Source organism: Saccostrea cucullata, unplaced genomic scaffold, assembly GCF_032062105.1.
Source record: "Saccostrea cucullata isolate Sc308-1 unplaced genomic scaffold, CSIRO_AGI_Scuc_v1 ctg1078, whole genome shotgun sequence".
Lineage (NCBI taxonomy): Eukaryota > Metazoa > Mollusca > Bivalvia > Ostreida > Ostreidae > Saccostrea > Saccostrea cuccullata.
Window position 1 is genome coordinate 185,218 of NW_026924913.1, and position 21,443 is coordinate 206,660.

At 32.8% G+C, this 21,443-nt stretch overlaps 2 protein-coding genes across 2 annotated transcripts; one reads left to right on the forward strand and one right to left on the reverse strand.

Annotated features, from left to right (window-relative positions):
* The first annotated feature begins 2,844 nt into the window (after positions 1 to 2,844).
* LOC134267599 (sex-determining region Y protein-like) lies at positions 2,845 to 6,393 on the forward strand. Its single transcript, XM_062749802.1, has 2 exons — positions 2,845 to 2,850; positions 5,782 to 6,393. The coding sequence occupies exons 1-2, from the start codon at positions 2,845 to 2,847 to the stop codon at positions 6,391 to 6,393; spliced, it is 618 nt and encodes a 205-aa protein (XP_062605786.1).
* A 13,377-nt stretch (positions 6,394 to 19,770) lies between these two features.
* On the reverse strand, positions 19,771 to 20,418 carry LOC134267600 (uncharacterized). The gene has a single exon (XM_062749803.1). The coding sequence runs from the start codon at positions 20,416 to 20,418 to the stop codon at positions 19,771 to 19,773; it is 648 nt and encodes a 215-aa protein (XP_062605787.1).
* Positions 20,419 to 21,443: the final 1,025 nt, after the last annotated feature.

The window sequence follows — 21,443 nt, forward strand, 5'->3', positions numbered from 1 at the left end:
TTGTGAGTACCCCATAAAAGTACATAAATCCCCCTCCCCCCATTTGGGGCTTCATTTTTGAATTTATTCCCAATGTCAGACCGAACTTTTATTAGTATCCATAAAAATACACTGAACTTGAACTTGATTAACCTTAGACAGGCACAATGTGACATTATAATCTAACTGATATGTGACATCCTAGCTGACAAAGTTGCAACTTGTGGGAAACAAGCTATCCATGCCAAAACATATTCCTCCTCCCTTGGGTAAGACAAAAAACTAATAAACGGGATAAAAAAAATGACAATGTTTACATCCCAAAAAATCTTCAGTCTCAATGTGGTAATATCTACCACATAGACATTTTGCCAGAAATAACCCCCAATCAAATTCATAGCATGCACAGTGTAATGGGCTAGTAATATACTTACATCACTCCAGTCTCGTACACAAATTTATTTCTTCGGACACCGACAGCAGAATTCCAATGGACATTATTGGGATGATGTTAATGGAGTAATTCACACACGCTAAATCAATCAAATTGATTTAAAAACCTGCATGAATTAACCCTTATTAAAATAAAGTTTAATTAAGGTCATTGGCAACGAAGGGTTTCCGGAGAAAAAAGGTTTATACCCAGGTTTCTTTACTTATGAAAAAAAGTCATTGAGAGTGATCTCCCGTATGGAATTCTCTAGGCGCTGAAAACAAAGAAAGCATATGTAACAGACTGAGAGGTAAACAAAAGCACGTGTGTTTTTTTATCGGATATATTCAACTCTACAGCAATAAAAGAAAAGCAGCGATGGGTTTGTTTACATTGTGTTGAGGGGGCAGACAGTTAACAGGTCGTCATTTAGAATAGGTAAATGATTGCTGGGAACTGCAAATGTGTGAAATAATTATGCTGAAAGTGTTGATAGCTAGCACTCTCTACCATCGGCTCATACATTTACATGGTGTCTGAGAGAGGAACGAACGACAACTCTGCGTAGGAGATTGGATAGCTAGGTGGACCGAATGAGAACGATTCCATAGGTTATGTGAATGATGCACCATTAAAAAGTTACTATAAATACTTGCAAAAATGTTTGTTTTGACAGTTCGTTTCCAATTAAGTAAATTATAGAATAGAAACAAACAACCACTCTCTTGATCATTATGAATATTGATTAGATGTTATTACAGTAAAGGGAAGTAACTCAAAATTAAAGAACAGTGCTGGAATTTCTGAGTTTTGTTTCAATATTCGCATTTTCAGCCAAATTATATGCATGTCATCGGAAATAAGGTTTCAACAATGTGTTTTATGTATAAACCTTATGAAATAAATGGGTTTTAGAGAAAACGTATGGTTAAAAATAATATAGGCCCATTTTATCAACTTTTTACATAGGAAATGCATTGAAAATTGTAAAAACATTGATTTGACAAAATCGTTAAAGGAAGGCTGGCTTGATGGGTAAAAAGGACCTGAAATGAACATGTTTGGTACCATTAAACCTGTTCAAAAAATCTTGAAAAATTCTATACGAAAACCAGAAACGTTGCCAATGTCCTTAACTTCTTACTTCCATCATCATGACAATCAATCCAGGCAGGTGGTCTTCTTATAAAACGCTCATTTGACCCTGACCAAGTGTTGACTAAAATGCCGAATTGACTTTGTGTTCACTAAAAGGCCGAAATAGAAGATAGCCCAACTGCAGTAGATTCATTCTTTTAAATGGAAGTTTCAAATCTTCTTATATCAACTGTATATTAACTTCTCAATCTGGTCAATATTCTAATTAATATTTTTTTCCTCATAATTAATTTTCCGTTACAAGCATATATGTAAGATACCAACATTACTTTTTCTATTGAAAATATTCATTGAAGTACACCCCCCCCAAGTAAATACTACGGTAAAGAAATATAAGGAAAATGAAGAAATATAAGGAAAACCCCCCCCCCTCAAAATAGGATAACAGAGTTTGAGCAATGGTTTGTTGTTTTTTTTTTTGTTTTTTTTTTTTTGCTTCTCAACTTTTCCAGGCCGAGTAATTCCCACAAAAAAAAAAAAAAAACAATTGTCTGGCTCCACTTTTCAAAAACGATGCTATATGCCTTAGTCATCAGATGATTTATTTTTCATTTCCCTCAGGCTCATTTTTTTTTTTTTTTTTTGTATAATCGAAAGAAATAACTATCAATTAATAAATGTTTTGTGTTGTGCCAGATGGTATAACAACATGCTACATTGCTATTCAATAAAATAAATTTTATTCTATAATTAATATAATTTTTATTCCACATTGCAAATGTATGGAAATCGCGTATTAGGTATGATAAAGAGGGGGGGGGGTGCATGTATTCATTCATTGGTTTATTAGCTTCGGCGCACTGTGCCACAGAGTATGGGCGAACCACTCTACACACAGAGAATTGAAAATCTATTGTAAGATTCACCCTCAGACTGTATTCCGAGGGTATACATATACACGCACATGTGTATATTACAGTATTCGGATCCACACCTACATAGTGACACCTGCCATTTCTTCTTGATTGCATAATAATAATCGTCTAGTCCCGTCTTCGAGCACTGTCTACATGAACAAGTTTCAGATTTTAAAATTATATATGGTTCATCATTTCTACCTCATCTGAGGAAGTATACAAAGATAGCAAGAATGTTTAATTTTTTTTTTTTATTTATATTAACAGGTATTAAAAATTAAATTTGTTAATTTTTTTCCCTCTTGTTTTCAGGTTATATTGCTTCTTTAATAAAAGAAAAAAAAGTTATATTGCTTCTTTAAATTTATACAAATATACACTTAATTCTTCATATTAAATTAAATGATGTTGGACGCAATGAGAGTTATAGAATGCACAATTACTAAAAATTTCAGGCAACAGTTCAATTGGTATTGAAAGTAAAGAAGAGAAAACTACACCATCTACACTCGCGAAATAACGGAAAGCTAAATTAATATTCCTTATACTTTTTATCGTAATTCTGTAATCAACAACAACAACAACAACAAAAGGGACACACACACCCTTCCCGACGTTTCAATTACGCTGCGAATTTTATGGAACAAAATTATAGAATTTATTTAAAACCCCATCCCATCCAAAAAGAAAACAGAAAAGGCTTTCAGAGGCCTGATTATTTCAGTATGCATTTTACTTGATCTATTCGATCGAAACTTTCCCTCAAGTATTGATATACAACTAATTAACATATGTAACAGAATAATTTTTTTTTAAAAATATGTACATGTATGTGGTCTTTCTAGAACGATTAAAAAATAACAATGATGTCATCTTTTCAAATAAAGTGTTTAGTTGCTTTCTCCCGACCGACTGACAATTTTCATTAAAATGACCCAAATCAAAACTTTTTAAATTCCCGGCCGTGTGCGATGTTTTCTCTCTCTCTCATACCGCTGATGCAATAATTTTATACTGTGTCAAGAGAGAGAAAAAGAGAGAGAGGAAGCCATTGATAGCCTGACCACTGAATGCTTACATGCAAAGCAGTACCCGATTGATTTAATTGCAGGAGTGTTGAATCTTGAAAAGCAGTCTTAATTAAAATCCCTTTTATTAGTGTTGTTATGAAAGAGATGATTTGCAGATGGATTTTCAATTAATTAATTCTAAAAAATCTTTTTAACTTTGTACAAGAGCAATCAACCTGAAATCAGTGAATTTCACACCTTAAATTTCACACCTTTCTAAATATATTGAAATTTTGCCCGAAGGAAGGTTCTCACACCTTTCAGAGTTTAAGTCTATACGATGATATACACATATATTCCAGAATTCATCTCCACACTGCATGACTGATCATTACACGTGCCGTTTCCTGTTTATTTAATCCAATTGTGTATACATACCCTGGTAGCTTGTTTCAGAGTAACTACTCTCAAAATTATTTTCAAAAGTTTTCCAAGTAAAGAGCACATTTCAAAGTGTTGATTGATGAACATACATAAAATATTAATTATCATTATTAATAGATACTATTTTTTGAAATTTTATTAATTGATAATTATATTGTGTAATTACCAATGAAAACAGTCATGAAAATTATATCTTTTAAGTGAAAAATTCAGTATATTTGGATGTGAGCAGAGACCTAGTAATATCTGGTATTTATGTCTCTGATGTAAGACTCATTAAAAAATCTGTTGCAACTTATTTCAATAACCATGATAACTAAGAATTCATACATGTATAATATATTTTTCAATATCTTCTTATATTTGGAGAATCCATCATTAGATTATACCCAGTCAATGGTGTATTCTCTTAAATGGTCATAATTTTTCCCTCTCTCAATGAAATTTGGCAAGTATGGTTTTATATTTCTTACAATGGTATAAACTCTCTAAATCTTACATGATAAATTGTAAGAGATCTGAAATTTACATAGGGAGAATCCATCACCAGGCTATATGCAGTCATGCAGTCATACCGGTGTGTTCAGTTCCCTTAAATGGCCAAAACTTTTTCCTTTTTCACTGAAATTTGGTAAGTATAGTTTTATATTTCTTAAAATGGCATAAACTTTATAAATCTTACATGATAAATTGTAAGAGATCTGAAATTTACATAGGGAGAATCCATCACCAGGCTATATGCAGTCATGCAGTCATACTGGTGTGTTCAGTTCCCTTAAATGGCCAAAACTTTTTCCTTTTTCACTGAAATTTGGTAAGTATAGTTTTATATTTCTTAAAATGGCATAAACTTTATAAATCTTACATGATAAATTGTAAGAGATCTGAAATTTACAAAGGGAGAATCCATCACCAGGCTATATTCAGTCAGTCGTACCAGGGTAAACTCTTAAATGGTAATAACTTTTTCATTTTTCAATGAAATTTGGCAAGTTTGGTTTTATTTTTCTTTCAATGGCATGAACTTTGTAAATCTTACATGATAAATTGTAAGAGAACTGAAATTTACACATTCACAATTCATCACCAGGCTATATTCAGTCAGTCATACCAGGGTAAACTCTTAAATGGTAATAACTTTTTCATTTTTCAATGAAATTTGGCAAGTTTGGTTTTATTTTTCTTGCAATGGCATAAATTTTGTAAATCTTACATGATAAATTGTAAGAGATCTGAAATTTACATAGGGATCCAGAATCCATCACCAGGCTATATTCAGTCAGTCGTACCAGGGTTTGTTCTCTTAAATGGTAATAACTTTTTCATTTTTCACTGAAATTTGGCAAGTTTGGTTTTATTTTTCTTACAATGGCATAAGTTTTGTAAATCTTGTGATAAGCGGTAAGAGAACTGAAATTTACATAGGGAGAATCCATCACCAGGCTATATGCAGTCATGCAGTCATACCGGTGTGTTCAGTTCCCTTAAATGGTCAACACTTTTTCCTTTTTCACTGAAATTTGGCAAGTATGGTTTTATTTTTCTTACAATGGCATGAACTTTGTAAATCTTACATGATAAATTGTAAGAGAACTGAAATTTACCTAGGGAGAATCCATCACCAGGTTATATTCAGTCAGGCGTACGTACTCTGGTGTGTTCTCTTAAATGGTCATAACTTTTTTCTCTTTCACTGAAATTTGGCAAGTATGGTTTTATTTTTCTAATCACTGGTTTATTTGATATTACTGATATCACTTACTTTAGGTATATTAAGCTAAATATTTCAGGCAAATTGCTCACATTTTTTGTGAAAAACAATTATTTAAAGTAAAATTTCAATTAAATTCAAATAAACTTAAACAAATACATTTGTAATTTTGTATAAATAACTTTTCAGACCCCTTCCACAAATCAACAGGATCAGTCATCTCAGCGTCACCCTCAGACTCAGTTCCCATCTCAACAACACTCGAACAACAATATTAACCAACCAGCTCCATCTCTAAATCAGACATACCATCCATTTCGACCCAACAATGGACAGCAGCTACTGCCTCTAGATGGTCCAAGCCCTTCTCATCAACAGTTTCATTCACACCATGAGAACTCTCAACAGCATTTTCAACCTAACCTCTGCTACCCACAGCAGCAGCAATTCCATGGACAGAACCAGGGCGACCCACACCAGCAACAGTTCCACTCAGGCATGCCACACCAGCAACAGTTCCACCAGGGCTCACCACACCAGCAACAGTTCCACCCAGGCACACCACACCAGCAACAGTTCCACCAGGGCATGCCACACCTGCAACAGTTCCACCAGGGCATGCCACACCAGCAACAGTTCCACCAGGGCACGCCACACCAGCAACAGTTCCAACAGGGCACGCCACACCAGCAACAGTTCCACCAGGGCACGCCATCCCAGCAACAGTTCCACCAGGGAACGCCACACCAGCAACAGTTCCACCAGAATTCACCTTATCAGCAACAAATATTAGCATCATGACTTAGCCAAGCAACAACCATCAGCTGATGTCCAAACCCTCAGTTCACAAAAAGACAAAGTCAACAGTCCTAAACAGCAACATCCCAACAACGTCCAGGCCAACTGTCTACCAGAGCACTCTGATTCAGACCCCGATGCAACTCCAATACAGCCCCGCTTTAGACGTTTTGGACAGCCACCAGATCACCAGTCAAATCCAGTTGACACCAATCAAGAAAAACAAGAGAGACTACTACCAAAGAAGAAGTCAGCTACACGCCTTTCCTTTGCTGAGGTAATTTGATTTATATTAAGCTGGCACAAGTAATCTTTAAGTTTAAGATGTAATATAAATTATTAGATTTGTCAGAAAATCTAAATCAATTTGATAACAAGTTACACTATTTACAACAGTAAATTGCATTTAAAATTTGCCAAAAAAAGGTTCTTGTCATTGCCTAATGTTCAATGATTTTCCCCATGATTTTATGGAATCTTTAAAGTAACATTATGATTTCTTTAAAGGGATGTCTGAGGAAATTTCCAGAGGAAACCAGATACTGGACGAGTTCCTAGAAAACACAGCTGACAATACAGATGAGGTACAGTGGATTTGTGTTATATAATATTTCAAATCTCATTTTATTTCAAATCTCATACTTTTTACTCACAGATGGAAACCTGATGATGTGTTCTGCATTTTCTATAAGTGTTACTTTACTTTTTAGTTTGTGTTGCAGTGTGATTGCTGCAAGGCTGCTTTAAAGGAAAAGGAGAGGGAGCTAGAGGAGGTGAAAAGACAGCTTTTCCAAGCTAGGGAGGAACTTCAACAGAAAACGTCTAAAATTTGGTAAGTATTTGTATTTATGATTTCTAAAATAATAATGCATTAAATAAACACTGTTTTTAAAATTTATTTAATATGATTAAATTTTAATTGCAAGACTTACACTGTTGTCTCATGGGATTCATTGACTCTATTTAAAATAAATATTTTTTATTTATAGGTGAATGGAATACCCAGAAAGATGGATACCAGAGCAGGACGTGCAGGTAGGATCAAAGGAGATAGCATATACAGAACCATAGTGTAAGTTTTGGATGGAATTACAATGATTAGGCATAAAAAATTTAAAGAAACACTATCCAGATTTTTATAAGTTTAAGAAACAAAAGGTTGATAGAATGTTGGTCAAGTTCTTTCATGAGAAGGCATTTGAAAATGAGGTCAAAATTTCACTAATACCTTTACCCCTGTTAAATACCATTTGGTAGGATATGATAAACCTATGTAAAACCTGATAATATTTCCCCTTAAACTGTCTGCTTAGATATTTTCATGATGGGAGTGGTCACATCAAATTGAAATGGCTAGTATGTTCAGAATAGGTCATTCTTCAGATAAACGGAATGAGAATAAGGGACTAGTAAATGAAAAAATATGATTATTTGATTGTCAAACATATCAAAATATGAATGTTATCCTAAAAGCTTGTTTTACAAATATTCTGAAACAAATGTATGATTTCTGGTTTTCACAAAAAGTCAATTATCATTCAAAAGAACAAATTGAGAGAACACAATTTAACTCTGTAATACTTTACTAGGTACAATGACATGACAAAGATGATTGGAAGTTTTTGCTTTGTGAAACTTTGGTACTTTTAAAAGTGTATATTTTTGGTACCGTAATTAATTTTTTTTTTTGATTATCTAGATGATGGAGCTAATGCCTGGTAGTGGGATCTACGTTTACCCAAAAGATGTGCGGGCCCTCAACAAAAAAACCAGTGGAACTGGAAAACGTTTGATGTCTGTGTTTTACACAAATGAAATTGTGAGGCAAGGAAACCTTTTATATTTGGAAAAGAAGGATGGCAAGTAAATTTTGAAGACTATTGTTGGTAAGAATAAAAAATAACGAATTTTTAACAATAATGACAAATTCCTTTTACTTAGAATTAAAATAATCAGTCACACTTACATTTTTCAATGCTCTATTTGGTAAAAACGAACTGCTTGTGATTTTCAAAACAATGATATGCAATTTATTTTGTGTTAAATATTCATTTTTTTCAATGAAGCAATCAAGCTGATTAATTTATATATTTCTTTTAGACTATGCTGTTGTTAAGGGAAGAGATTGTCCAAATCAAGTTTTCGATGAGGAAAGATCAGTTCCCTGGTCAGCCTACAGAACAGGAAACAGAATCCATTGCTTCAATCCGTAATGTGATATCCTTCCATGACATTAACTTTTTTCCTTAAAATAATGTGATAGTGAATTCACTTCATTAGGATGTGATCTGTCCATATTGAATGCGTAGCCAATGTTTAATTGATTCTGACTTTGAATTTCCTGAAATTTGGCAATGTTTGATGTTATATGAGAATTATGATGAATTTCTATGTGGGTATATTTATCATCCAATGTTTAATTGCAATGGCATAAATTTCCTAAATGTGGGTATATTTATCATCCAATGTTTGATGTGATATGAGAATTATGATGAATTTCCTATGTGGGTATATTTATTATCGAATGTTGAATGTGATACGAAACTTGCAATGAATTTCCTTAGTGGGTCTATTTACTTTCCAATGTTTAATGTGATATCGGACTCCCTCCATAAGAATGCTGCCCATTTATTAAAAGAATTGTGATATGGAACAACTTTCATAGGGATATATATTGTTCATTTTTAATGTGATAACGTGTGTACAATGAGAAGTTATATTTTGTTAATGGATTTTAAAGAAAAAATTAGTTCCAAACACTTTATTAAAGATTTTAATTATATCAACAATAGTCGCTGTATTTAATATGTTACATATGAACAACAGTTCCTGTACATAATTTGTTATTTATTATCCATTAACTTTAATGGTTGTTGAAATGTGTGCTTTTGTACAGAAATGGTGCCTGTAATAAATTTCTTGTAGATTTTCAAAATATAACTTTTCTGTAACTTTTCTATAACTTTTTTTAATAACTTTTCAGTAACTTTTTCCATAACTTTTTAAAGGTATAACTATTTTTAGGTATAACTTTTTTGTAACTTTTTTCATAACTTTTATCGGGTATAACTTTTTTGTAGCTTTTTTCATGAAATTTGGGTATAACTTTTTTGTAACTTTTATGATAACTTTTATTAGGTATAACTTTTTTGTAATCTTTTTTCATAACTTTTATCGAGTATAAATTTAACTTTTTTCATAACTTTTATCGGCTATAATTTGTAACTTTTTCCACGGTGTGTTAAAAGTATAACTAAGGTATAACTTTGTAACTTTTTTATAACTTTTTGTGTAACTTTTAATAAGTATAACTTTTTGTCGTTATAACTTTTTTATAACTTTTATGCAAATGTTGTATTTAAATTGAAATAAAAGATGAAATTTGTTTGAGTTATAACTTTCACCACTAAGTTATACTAAATTATACCTCGCATAACGGTGTGTTGTTCTCTTAAATGTTATAACTTTTTTGTCTTTTTTTAGTTATGAAATTTGGCAAGTTTGGTTTTATTATTTCTTGGCAATGGCAAGAACTTTGTAAATCTTACATGATGAATTGTAAGAGAACTGAAATTTACATAGGGAGAATCCATCACCAGGCTATATTCAGTCAGTCGTACCAGGGTGTGTTCTCTTAAATGGTAATAACTTTTTCATTTTTCAATGAAATTTGGCAAGTTTGGTTTTATTTTTCTTGCAATGGCATGAACTTTGTAAATCTTACATGATAAATTGTAAGAGAACTGAAATTTACACATTCACAATCCATCACCAGGCTATATTCAGTCAGTCATACCAGGGTAAACTCTTAAATGGTAATAACTTTTTCATTTTTCAATGAAATTTGGCAAGTTTGGTTTTATTTTTCTTGCAATGGCATAAATTTTGTAAATCTTACATGATAAATTGTAAGAGATCTGAAATTTACATAGGGATCCAGAATCCATCACCAGGCTATATTCAGTCAGTCGTACCAGGGTTTGTTCTCTTAAATGGTAATAACTTTTTCATTTTTCAATGAAATTTGGCAAGTTTGGTTTTATTTTTCTTACAATGGCATAAGTTTTGTAAATCTTGCGTGATAAGCGGTAAGAGAACTGAAATTTACATAGGGAGAATCCATCACCAGGCTATATGCAGTCATGCAGTCATACTGGTGTGTTCTGAATAAGTTCCCTTAAATGGTCAACACTTTTTCCTTTTTCACTGAAATTTGGCAAGTATGGATTTATTTTTCTTACAATGGCATGAACTTTGTAAATCTTACATGATAAATTGTAAGAGAACTGAAATTTACCTAGGGAGAATCCATCACCAGGTTATATTCAGTCAGGCGTACGTAGTCTGGTGTGTTCTCTTAAATGGTCATAACTTTTTTCTCTTTCACTGAAATTTGGCAAGTATGGTTTTATTTTTCTAACAGTGGCAAGAACTTTGTAAATCTTACATGATCAATTGTAAGAGAACTGAAATTTACATAGGGAGAATCCATCACCAGGCTATAATAATGCAGTCAGTCGTACCGGTGTGTTCAGTTTCCTTAAATGGTCAAAACTTTTTCCTTTTTCACTGAAATTTGGCAAGTATAATTGGTTTTATATTTCTTGCAATGGCATAAACTATGTAAATCTTACATGATAAATTGTAAAAGATCTGAAATTTACATAGGGAGAATCCATAACAAAGCTATATGCAGTCAGTCGTACCGGTGTGTTCACTTCTCTTAAATGGTCATAACTTTTTCATTTTTGAATGAAATTTGGCAAGTATGGGATTTTTTTTTCTTATAAAAGCATAAACTTTCGAAATCTGAAATTATAATTTGTAAATATTAAAGGACTGAAATTTTCATGGGGAGAATCCTTAATTAATATGTTATGCTCGAAGAGTCATAATGGTGAGTTCTCATAAAGGCAGTTTATAGTATATGATATAATAATTTTTTTTCAAGGATAGGGGTGTTAAATTAAACATTAAAAAATATATAATTCAATACCTTGGTACTTGAGAAGCCTTTCTACTACTTATTCAAAGTTGTTTTAAAATCCCTATCACAGGTATAATTAGTTAATGACACCTTAGGGTATTTCACTGTGTATCCATTCATGCAGGTAGACTGCTAGCTCCAAGGCAATCACACCTGTACAAAATTAGCCCCTCCCTCACCTGGAATAAAAATACCACCCGGTAAAAATTCTCTGCCTTTAAATGACCATTTCTTTTTCTTCTTTTTTTTTCTCAATCATATTAAGCCAATTTGGAATATTATTTTTGTTGTTGTTAATGTTGTTGAAATATTTAAGATAACTTTCTTATCTGCATTATATCAAGTTACATTTATATCCACATATATTACTTGCACTTACAAAAAGAAGACTAATGTTAAAATGTAAAATTTTACATACATGTATATCTTGTTGCAGTGATGTTTATTAATCAAATTTAGTTGTCTAAAATATATAATATATTACCTTTACAATATTAAAATATGTAGGAGTTGATGCCTCAGATTTAATTACACCGGGAAAACAAAGATAATCTGCGCTTAATGGTATAGGAAAAATCAGAGGCATATAAAAAAAAACCTTTGTAGAGGAGTTGACTCCTCAATTTTTTTTAAACCTTAAGTACGACTTGGTTTGTGTACGAGTTGACTGTAAATCATCCGAGATCTCAACTGCGCTTGGCAATCGTAGTAAAATAATACATCATTTGATGAATTGTCGCAACAGAGATGCAAGAACTCGGAAAGAAGAATTTGGTGATTTGATCAGATTTTAGTCAATAATTGATTTAAAGACTAAATTTTAAGGATTAATTCACGTACATTTAAATCAATTTAGTCTCATTCATATTCATTTCTTTGAGATATTGGTTTAACATGCTTGAATTAGTTCATTATCATCTCAACACAAAGTGAAGCAACTAGCAAGTGAGTATATAAATCAGTAAATGGTCAAAGTTATATCAACAGGTACAGATAGTATAGCTGTATATGAGCCTTGGGTAAATTCACCTTTCAACAGACACTAAACAGGTGTAAATAAAAAGAAATACATTTTATTATCAGAAAGAAGTGTTAGGAAGGAGCATGTTACATGTTACATGTGAACAAATAATGAAATATGACTGTATCAAACACAATAACAGAAGTACAAATCTGTGACTTTGACACATTTTTAATTGAAAGACATGTAAAAAGTACTGTCAGAATTATGAAGTTCATATCTTGGATTCATTAATCATGTTAATTAATTATGTTAGCAGCTGTCATTATAATCATAATCATTCAGAGAAGTTAAAGAAATATATTGTAACATAGATAACCTGCGTAGACCTAGATATTCATATGATAGATACATGTATAACAAATATCATTTCAATGTGTACAACCACTGCAAAGAAAATGAATGGCAACTGATGGTGGACAGACAAATCATCAGTAGCAAGACAATATGCCTTATTGGGGGTAAATAACAAAAAATGATAATGAAAAAAAAATATTTTGAGAATACTACATGTATACTACATGTTACATTCTTCGGCACTAGAAATAAAACACCACTCTTAACGGTGCTTAAGGTTACTTATTGTGGTTATTTCAGATTTGTTATATATTTAATAGGTTGGTGGGATAATTTCTCCCATCACATACCAAAAATATGGGATAAATCCTATATTGACATCAATTAGTGGGATATTTTGTCCTGTGGGAAAAATAATCCCATTTTTGCAACAACCGTGGGATTTTTTTTCCCATGTGGGAGAAATTATCCCACAGTACTTTTTCTCCCATGGGATTTTGGTGGGATGAAAAATCCCGCCATTCTCCCATGGGATTTTAGGTTTTGACAGAGGTTTATGAAAAAACTACTACAATGTGGAAGTTGAGATTGACATGATGAGGTCAGAATAAAAAATCCCACCAAAATATAGAAAAAAATCTAATGTAGGTCTTTTCGAAAGGGTACCTAAAAGTCCGGACTTTGTCGTGTCCGGACTTAAATGTCACAGTGTTTTTTCTTTTTCCTGAAAGGAAGGGGATGAATTACTATTGCCTTATATCAGGCAGTGTTTGAGCACTGATGGCACACCGTCAGCTCAAGGATTCTTTCAATGGTGTTGCGGAGTAAATGACCCCAATTACAAATTCGAATCCACTTTCTAGATAATTCATTTATCTTATTTTAAAAAATCATTTAAAACCAATAATAATGATACCTTGCATTATATTGATAGATTTCTCCAGGAGGTCATTTTCACATACACTCTCTCTGTTTACTTGTTTCGCGCTGGTGTTCGGAGGAACAATTCTGATGAAATAATGGCTGCAAGACTAATATTTGCACCATTATATTTTGGCACCAACAAGTACAATTACCAGCATATAGAAGTGTTAGATTCATTGATGAGAATATGTGCACCAGCTGAAGTTTCAAAATTTATAAATGACAATGAGTCTCTAACTCATAAGCGTACCAAAGTTTGTCTTCTCTTTTTCCAAAACATGTTACATCGAAGTAATATGAATAGAAAAAGGAGAAAGACTTTAGGATAATTTTTTAAAATCATTTTTATAGAATCAGGACATCCGAGTAAAGGTGAAGGATGCGACTTTATCCTTGAGTCTCGAAACAAAATGACAAAAAATGGCTACCTCCAGGCGCCTAAAGAGAAGCACTGGAACCAAGCCTGTCGAAATCTTGACAAACTAGAAAAGGTTTAAATACTGTATATAATGTGCACTTTGCATTTTTATTGCACAATTTCAAACAATTAACAATTATTTACAACTAATAAATTACATTACAATTGATTTGGACAAATAAATTTCACTTTTTTAAGAATCGACTTGTTGGGAAAAGTGAAACCCAGACATCGGTCATGAATCCAGTGCCGTCATCGGCGTGATTTATGGTCACAGCCGACCCAGTACCCCTTCTCCTCCTCCTCAGAAAGGCAAACATTACACTGTTTGCTAAGGCCAGCAACAAAGGAGGAAGTCTGGGTACTTTTACTGCTAGTTTTGCATGCTGTTGGTTTCCCTCTGCCTGATGCAACTGGTGACCTCCGTCTTTTACATTTACGGGGAGAAGGGGGGGGGGGTAGTCTAAAGATTATTCAATTTGAAAAAAAAATCCCTCCCTCCCTCATGGGTATGAAAACCCTCAGACGGCAATTCCATACAAACATTTTTTAAGGATTGCGTGGTTACAAGAATTTTATATTTTAATTTTTATTCATTTTCATTTTAGGTGACAAAGGAACTAAATGACAGAGAAAGGAGAATCAAGAACATAAACGATGAACTGAACAGCATCAAAATGTTTCAAAAGCATAATAACAGTAACTTTGTATCTGTCATGCATCCAATCTTAAAGGCTCTGTTTTCTGTGACATATGAAGGAAAGGATGGTTCTCAAAACCTTCAAAGGGATTTGCGATATATGAAAATTGCAACTAATGAACAAGTACCCAAAGTCCAGTCTCTTGAACACATTAGAAATCTTATCAAGAAGGGAAAATCCAGGGTGTCTAGTACAGTAACTGACGGTGACTTCGACACAACTCCAAAAAAGATGCTTGATCAAAACACTGAAAATAAAAGCTCCCCCAACTATGCAAGCCCACCAATTTCACTCACCCAACAACAGCCGTTAAACTTTCAACTTGGACATTGCAGCCCATACTACCCCATAGCATCACCTACTACTCCCTACCAATACGTTGTGTATCCATTTCACTGGAATGTATATGGGAATAGCTATATGTATCCAACCAATCCTGTTGCGTCGTCCACAGCCCCTGAATGTACTACTGAAATTCCACCATACCCTTTGGATCCACCACCTGAAAACCCACCATTGCCAAAGGACATGAATATAAGACCGTGAACCATCATGTTCATTCTTGCTGTTTAAAATGATTGGTTTTGTTTTGTGATTTTAAATATGACACTTTCATTAACAACTACTAGGTGCTTCAAGGTTGGCAAGAAACAACACTCGGTTTATTGCATATTTCATTGTACACTTCATTGTACATGTAATTAAATTTTGGGTTAACAACATTTTTTTTTTGAAGACTCTGATTCTGATAAATCACGAATACACATTTCATTTGTGAAAAAAAACAACTTTTTAAATATTTCAATTGTTATCAATTTTCTTTTTATAGAATGAAAAAAATTCAGTAATAAACTTTGACACCATTCATTTTTTTTTAATAAATAAAGGTCATATACATGTAGTCTAAGTTCAGTTACAGCAAATAAATCAAAAAGTCTTTGAACAATAGGAAAAATTGCTATTACAGAGATTGGATTATCTAATGGTGTGTGCATGCAAATTTCCATCAGCTGTTCACATGCAGGCAACAAGAAAAAAAAAATATTTATTTGATGTACTCGGACCGACCCATTAAGTCTCCCATACGCAATAATTTTTTCAGCACTGAATTTAGTTTCATTTTAAAGCTAAGGTCTTTTAGGTTGAAAATTTTCATATCAGTAAATCTGTATCCTACTCTAGTTATTTAACATGTATTGAAAACATCAATAAATTGTGGAGTCTGTAATTTTTTCCAAGACAGTTATAAAAAAAATACCTGCTCTCCTTGAAAAATGTGGCTGGAAGTACATCAAACAAAAATATTTTTTATGATTGTCAAATCATTGAATATTTTAAGCAAGGTTTTTATCAGAAGTAACCAAAAACCAATATTTACATATAGCTTGTGTTAGTTGATCGTAGCATGAAGGAAAGAAATGGGCACTGATAATGATATGAAATGTTTCTTCTTTTTTGTCAAATTGAAAGATTTAAACAATTAACTGAAGAAACTATACACGTCTAACAAACCAGTTCACATATAAGAAGCTCATTCAAAACCCGTAAATAAAATAACGAGTTGATAAGGGGACGACCATTTGATTCGGCGGGAGGGGGGGGGCTGGCAGATTTTGGAAATAAATAATCTGTCCCTGAAAATGTTGAAAATAAATAATCTGTCCTCCTCTGCAAAGAAAATAAATAATCTGACCTTGACTTATGATATTTGAATATTGTGAAAATACCTTTTTATTTACGTTCAATTTAACCTCAGAATCTTCAATTCAGCATTTTTTTGGCTCGCTTCGCTCGCCATTTTAGAACCAAATAGTATTTAAAAACAGATTACCAGACTGGATACTTGTAGTCAGTTGATCATCATGGCAATGTGCACTCAGTAGATGTGATGAATCACTTTAAATACAAGCCAATTCTTAGACACCACAAAAGATAAATTTTCTTGTCAAAGAAGTATACTTCCAAATAAATTAATACAAAGTATACAGTGGCGGATTTAAGGAAGGCGTACATGTGTATGATCCCTCCCCTAAAATTTCAAAGTATGATATGAATAATATTAATATTGCCATAGTTTAGTACAATACCAATATTTTTGTGCCTAGTTTTACTCTTAAAATACACAAAACCCAAGAGCTTCAGGGGGCTTCGCTCCCTAGGCCTCCTTCATTCAAAGTATGATATGACTAGTATTAATTATGTCATACTTTGGAAGATAACTAACCAATTTCTACATAATTGTGCCTGTTTTTACTCTTAAAATACACAAAAACCCACGAGCTTCAGGGGGCTTCACCCCCTGGACCCCCTTCATTCAAAGTATGACATGACCAATATTAATAATACTATTGGTACATAATAACCAATACCACTACATGTATAATTGTCCTGGTTTTATTCTTAAAATACCCGAAAACCCAAGAGATTCTGGGGAATTTCCCTCCCTTGGCCTCCACCAGTGATTCACCCAGGACCCACTGGGGGCCTTAAGGCGGCCCCAGACCTCTTGCTTGAACGAAGTTATACACGTCCCCCCCTCCTGAATCCGCCTATGGTATATAAATGATTAGTCTTTTTAGAATCAATCGATCAAGGTACGTAAGACAAAGAAGAAAATAAATAATCTGTCCTCGATAGTCTTGAAAATAAATAATCTGTCCTTGACAGGCATGAAAATAAATAATCCGTCTCAAAAAAATCAAAAGAATCAAATGGTCGTCCACTAATGTAGAGGTAGAAATTTTATTTTAGTGGGTTTTTTTAATAACTTTGTTGATAAAAAATCAGTGAAGTTAACAAATATAACTTTATATTCTCTTGAATGATTATAGAAAATGTTAATTCCAGATGATTATGCCCTCTTGTTTTATTTGATGGTAACGGTCAACAATAAAAAATGATTTGTTCGATGTACTCCGTCTGACCCGTCAAAATCGCCCCTACCCAATCATCTTTTTAAATTGGCACTTTGAATTTTATTTTTTTTAAAATTGCTTTGTATAATTTCTCAAGGAATAAGGATGCTTTTTGATTGAAATTGTTATGACAATAAGTATTATGTGTATAGCTATCTAGTGTTTCATAAAAACAATAAATTTCTGAGCATGATTTTTAAGACAGTCAAAATTTTGTCCATTACTGTAAAGCAAAAAGAGAAAATTGGGGTCGGAGTACATCAAACAAAAATATCTTTAATGATGGCCCTACTAGCAAAGGCCATGTTTTAAAAAAATGTTTGCTTGCACGCCCTCTCCCAACTGAATCGTATAAGGAAAAAAAGGTGGATGGGAAAACAAATAACTCAAAAGCACTTGCAAATATGATGTTAAAATGGCCTTGGAATGTATTAAAAATATACTTGTTTCCATGGGAATAAATAGTTTTGAGTCAGACTCAGGTTTTAGTCAGTCAATTGGGAGATACTGGAATTGGGAAACAAACATTTTTTTTTTAAACATGACCTAATTATCCTAATTTGATAAAGAAAATCTCAAGTCTATGAATTTGTTGATTGCAGCTTTTAAACAAATCTTTGATACTCAGGATCAAAATCAATTAAGTTCTTTTATTCATGAAAGTTTTACATCTATGCAGTAAACAGCCACTAAACAATTTAGAGGTTCAAGAAACATTACTTATAACCACATCTTAGGAAAAAAGATGGCATGTAGCCTTTGAAAACTGAATATTCAAGTGCAATTACAATAGCTAATGCCGGAAATTGTGACACAAATTTCTCATTATTTTTTAAACGCTGTCTCATGAAACCAAAAACACGCTCTGCAACATTGAACTCTGGACTGCATGGGAGCTGAAAACCAAGTTAATGCCATGGTTATCCAGTAACTCCTTCGTTTCCCTTGTCTCTGATGGTGGAAACTGCAGTTGTCCATGATGACCACTCACCTCGTTTGAACATCGGACCCCCAATATAATTTTTTCGGCAAGTGCTTCATTGAAAAATGCAATCATTTCTAAAGCATTCGAGGCCCCATTAATTATGGTAAAAATTTATTCCGAAGAAAACACAGCAGATATTGACAGTAAATGTTATAGAGCTTGCGTATTTTTGCACTTCAATGGCCCGTTTACTCTTGTGTGAATGTCCGTACGAGCGATTTCCGGATGTTGTGATAATAGATGCCTCATCAAAAAATGCATCTGTGTATAATTATAGTTTTAAGGTAGGTAAATACTATTAGAAATAACTGTCAAACAGTTTATTTTTTCTCTCTAATAACTGAAACAACTCTTTAACCAACAAAAAAACCCCATAAAACATGTACCTTTGCAGGATTATTTTCATACTACGTGCTAGAGAGCACATATACCCCAAACTTCAAATGCCAATTTTTAACACAAGAAGAAAACATTTCATATTTTATTCAAGTATGCAGCAAAGCACAATGTTTCGTGCTATAATCCATCCAATCTAATAGATAATCAATTACAAAGAGAATTGTTTGAGCAATTCAATTAAAAACATGTAACATTTAACATTTATATTGCTCACATCCATCAGAAAAAAACCCACATAATAGCGTTATTTTGAAAAAATTCCAAAATTTATATTGTTTACATGCCATTTTTTCTTTAAAATTATCTAGAATAATATCTAAGGTTACCAAAAACACATATTTTATCATGGTTGACCTGAGATATTTTATTAAATCATATCTTGAATACCCCTACCCCCATTTCGGTAATAGCATATTTTACCATTATATTTTACAAACTTTGAAAAATATTAAAATGTAACAAATAGATCCATTCTCAGAATGAAATACAAATGGAATATTAAAAAATACTGAAATTTTGGTCCTTCTAAACACTTAGAACACATATAGTTTGGGGGGACCCTTCCCTGTTTTACATTTTTTCCCATACAAGTACAAAATTCTTTTTACAATTTATAATCTCAAAAATATTAAAAGAACTGATGTAGTGTAACAAAACATATATGTAGATTCTAGCAAGTATAGCTCATAAACATATAATTTTGTTGTATAAAAATACATGTACTTATTTCGAACTATAAAGAGTTCAAATACTCAACAACTTTGCCAATGATTTTCTGCGACTTTGTTATTCTTGGTGTCTTTGAACCAGATACAACCTCACTAAAGACAGTCTGAATCCCACTATGGGGGTCACGCTTATGTATAAGTTTAAGTTTGTTTAGGCTTAGATTGTTAGCTGTAAGCCTGTTAGAGATCAGTGTAGATACTATATTGCCTTGTACCAGTGGAACTAATGAGGACTTTACACTGTAATAATTCATGGTAAATATATCTGAACCTTCACATTTGAATGCTAAATTTGACTCGTACAGTTCGCGTAAACTACAAACATCAGATAGAGCATTGTGTGCATCATAACTTTTCCCAAGACACAATCTGACTAAGGTTTCTTGCTTAAAATCCCCCATTGTTTTCTTGTCGAAAACTTTCTTTGCAAGTTTATATGTATCTAAAAAACCTAAAACATTTTCAACAAATTGTTTAAGTAAACCATGTCTCTGCAAATGATACTGGAGAATTGGAAGATCAAAGTTTTGAATATTGTGTCCAACAATGACTGGTTTTGATTCACAACCTCTAACAAAGTCTACAAACTGGGTCAAACCATCGACTTGACACGTTGAAGGCACAGGTTCTCCATGAAGAGTGAGCTGTCCCATGTCATATCTGAGACCTGTTGCAGCCGATGCTTCCTTACAGATTGGTACACTGGGGTTCAGATAAACATTGATTGACCTATCTTCACCAACTGCAGCAATCTGTACGATGTCAGATGTTCTACTTGAAAGCAAAATTATACATGTTTATTTGATACCAAACCTGAAAATTGAAGTATTTATATTTGTTAGTAAAGGTTAAAAAGGTAAAGTGGAAAAAAAATCGTACTAAGTCCGGTAGTTTCTAAATCAAAATACATGAAGCAGCTGCTCTCTGGAGAAATCATAAGGGGCTCTGGATCAATGTTATCAAGATCAACATCCTCCTCAAGACCAATATCTGACTTGTATGATTGTCCTGTGACAAAGAGAATTCAAGTGAATAATACTGAAATTCCAATAGCAATGGCTTCTCTAAATGTGTGAACAATAAACAATAAATTAAAGTAAAACGTTACACTGATTCAGTTCTATTTTAACTGAAACTCTACCTTCTAGAACATTCCTCGCTGCTTCTTTAGACAATCTGGCGGCTTTTAATTCCAATCGACGTCTCTTGGTGGACGGTAAACTCTGCATGAGACGTTTCCGTTTGAGCATGTTGGCAAGTCTGATGGTATGCTTCATTGTGAAATTGCCAGGTGACAATGCCATTTTCTTGTTCAGCTGTAAGATATAATTTATGTTTTAGTAAATATTTTCATTTTGTGATTGTTCCATATTCAAATAAAATGGTAAATTGGTTAATAAGAATAGGGATAAATTTTGAATGTGAATTTCTTAAGAAATCCATCCTCTAGGTACTTTATGTACATGTTTATGCAGATAAACATGATTGTAAACATCTTACTAAAGACTATTTGTTTTTATAATTTACAACATTTATTGTGGAAAACTATTAAAATCAAAAATATACTTTAAGAACACTAAATACAAATGCAAATAACATTTTATGGTTTGCCATAAAAAAGAAAGAAAACATAACACATAACAACAAACTGTAATGAAAAACAAATTTCAAAAATGAT